The 3,063-nt window shown below is 35.3% G+C and overlaps 1 protein-coding gene across 1 annotated transcript; it reads right to left on the bottom strand.

Moving 5' to 3' along the window:
* Positions 1 to 2,004: 2,004 nt before the first annotated feature.
* LOC135135077 (uncharacterized) lies at positions 2,005 to 2,852 on the bottom strand. Its single transcript, XM_064064038.1, has 2 exons — positions 2,752 to 2,852; positions 2,005 to 2,701 (listed from the first exon to the last, which is right to left on the bottom strand). Exons 1-2 carry the CDS (start codon positions 2,797 to 2,799, stop codon positions 2,021 to 2,023), a joined length of 729 nt encoding a protein of 242 aa, XP_063920108.1. The 5' UTR covers positions 2,800 to 2,852; the 3' UTR covers positions 2,005 to 2,020.
* Positions 2,853 to 3,063: the final 211 nt, after the last annotated feature.

The following is a 3,063-nucleotide window of genomic DNA, read 5'->3' as shown; positions in this document are numbered from 1 at the left end:
GTGTGTTACATCTTAAATACAGAACACTGTCTATAGTTAAAAATTATTTTAGAGTATAGTCCTCAAAAAACCGTACAACTTCGGTATTTGACTTTTTTTCTATCTCTAACAAGCAATAAATATCGAGGACCGGGCGCTAATCATTCAACCTGTATAGTGTTTATATATTCATCATCACACCGATTTCCCTAGGGGTAGGCCGTGACGACAAAATGTCATTGACCCCTATCCGTGCTCACCTCTTTCTTTTCCTCGACTGCCATAGTCCTCTTTGTATTACAAAATTTTTAACATATTGTCTATTTCCGTTCTAAAAATGAGAAGTAGGTAGTTCTAGAGATAGAAGTAAGCTGCAAGTGTTACAATTATGAGAAGACAACTATGGTAATAAACCTAAATTTTCGTGAGCGAGGCCTACTATAAAATTTTTGTGAAGTCAAAATCGTGGATGCACTTTATCTTTCGCTGAACTTTACGAAACAATATTTAAATAAATTAGCTTTTTCAAAAAGAATTCGTTTTCATTACAATAATTTCGTTCCTTCTGTTCATGCGTTTCATTTTTAAGCTACTTCGTATGTGTTTTAAAATTCACTCTTTGAACTACCAAATTTCATGTATTTTGTAGTTTCACTTTACGCAAGAATTATGTAAAAGATGATAGTAAAGAGTAAATATGTTCCTATTAATAAACTCTTATGGCCGAAACTTCAGTAAGTAAAAGGAATAACAAACTAAAATTTTCATTGAAGAAATAAACCGTAAACAAAAATTACTTATTATTGAACATAAATACCATAAATAAAACATATCTGTATAAGTTTGGGTTTAGTATGGCCAATAGTTCATGATATGCAAATATACTTTTGCCCGTCTTTATAAATAAGAGTGAAATAAATTTTGATGTTTGATTCTCTGTAAAATTATAATTAAAACGAAGCGGAAACGCTACGAATGTGTAGCAAATCATCTTTATAATGTTCGTCTAAGCTGTACGTATCTTAAAAGATAATAAAAGTAAATCATCCAGGCTATTAATTCAGCAGACGCGAGGACTCTGAAAAGCATCTAGTGACAACCATAAAACGTAAAGTTCGCTAACATACGTAAGTAGTTTTTTGTATTCTCCGCCACAGTATCAGTCATTGCACAATATTTCGTTTTAGTGGATTCCGTGTCCATTCGATGTCCCTCCGCATTCGTTGACATGTCAACGCGATTAAAGTAATTTACGACACCAGTTAAAATCGGCTTTAATGATTACCTCTTCACTTGAAACGTAATCCACCTACTCACCATCCTAAATCAAGGGTTAATCCACCTATGTTTCATAAATTATTTAGTTACTGAACACATTTGATAAACCGTCATTACTTTCGGCGAAAATTTATTAACTGGCACAATCCGGATTTATTGCGCCCTTCCAGGTTTTAAATGCGGAATTGCGTCGAAAAGCGACATAATTTGTCTCTCGTTTGCAATCGGTCGACGATTTCTGTTTATTCTTTTAGTTGACCGGAAAAGCCTATTTTGAAATTGTTACCGGCCTCTGTCGGAGCTTTCATCAACTAGCTTCCGAGTTTCGCGCTAAGCTCTGGCACAATCGGATGTTTTCCATTTTGATAGAGTGCTAATTCGTGTTGCAAATTTAAATTGACCAAATTATTTATGAATTTGAGTTTGCACTATTGATTTTGCTCGGGTGACATTAAAAGCTTCCTAATTCGGAGCTTTATTCGGTCGGGATGATTGATTAACGAGGACAGATTTATTTTTATACGGCACCATCAAATGTCGGCGAAACGAGTGCACGTATGTACCATCATTAAAAACGTATTAAATGATATTACTGTTCCCTACTCCAGAATCCTAAAAGTAAAGGAAATTTTTTTCACGTGATGAGAAAGGAAACTATAACCTTTCTCTCTCTTTGTCTCTGCAGTCGTTAAGATTAAATTTAAACTTAAACTTGGTAGTAAATTATTATATAAAAAAATAAATCAGTGAAGCAGAAAACACTTTATTTTTTATCTGCACTACATAGCAATGGAGCAAAACTGCTGATCAATCGGTCAATACAGCTCCCAACTGTTTCCACTGTATCAGCAAGATTATCATTATATTGCGTCAAAATCTGATCCTTACATCTAATCGGCAAACTATCTAAAGTTGCAATCATATTTTCGCCAAGCATATTTATAGTCATTGGCGAGTCAGTCTTCTTCTGTTCTATTTCTGTGATAATCTTATCACCACAAGCTTCATCTCCTTGACAATCAGCAGCAGCCCTTTGAGTACAAACGAGAAAATCCATACCCAAATGAACGATAGTAGTCCACTTAGCAGCAACTATGTTGAAACCAGTTGTATACCTGTTATCGTACAAACAAATATCTAAAGATTCAAGCGAACTAGCTCGAAGTGCTGTCAGACTCTCGTTAAGGCCCCAGATACATTCAGTGGTATCGACACTGTCGAAAACATTGGTTCTTTCAATCAACGCGTTAACTTTGTCAAGAGTTTCACCAAGTCTGCTGTCCATAGTTAACTTAGCATCCAGACGGTCCAAAGCTAAGTTTTCTAAGAAACGTTCTGTGTAGTTGGTCCGAATGGCGTCCCATTTCTCGAAGGCCTCGTATGTGAGGTCTTCCAGTTCGGTGTAGGCTTGTTGGACCTCATCGTCGGTGGCACTAAACACTTGCTAAAATTTTTATTGTAATATGTTTGCTTGTAGAAGAAGTTATAACTGACCTGGAGAGCCACGAGGACACCCACTGCTACGAAAATTGCTTTCTTCATGACTGCTGACAGTGACTACCAAGATTTGGCATTTTCGGGGCGTTATATAAGCAAATGTTATCTTGTCAAGTGTTGATGGTGATGATGACCACTTGAAAATTTTTCACGGGTTTTATAAACGCATGGGCAAGTCTTTTCTAACTTCGAATTAGATGGATAATATATCTACTAATTACTTTTTAATTAAAAAAATATATATAAGGTCTTCATTTTAAGGAAAATTTAATATTATTTATATTACCGTAAGCAGTTTTAAGGTAGGTC

This window comes from Zophobas morio, unplaced genomic scaffold (assembly GCF_036711695.1).
Source record: "Zophobas morio isolate AGI-343-1 ecotype UQ-CSIRO unplaced genomic scaffold, CSIRO_AGI_Zmor_V1 ptg000004l, whole genome shotgun sequence".
NCBI lineage: Eukaryota > Metazoa > Arthropoda > Insecta > Coleoptera > Tenebrionidae > Zophobas > Zophobas morio.
Note: the sequence above shows the minus strand (reverse complement) of the source record. Positions and strands in the feature narration are given on the sequence as shown.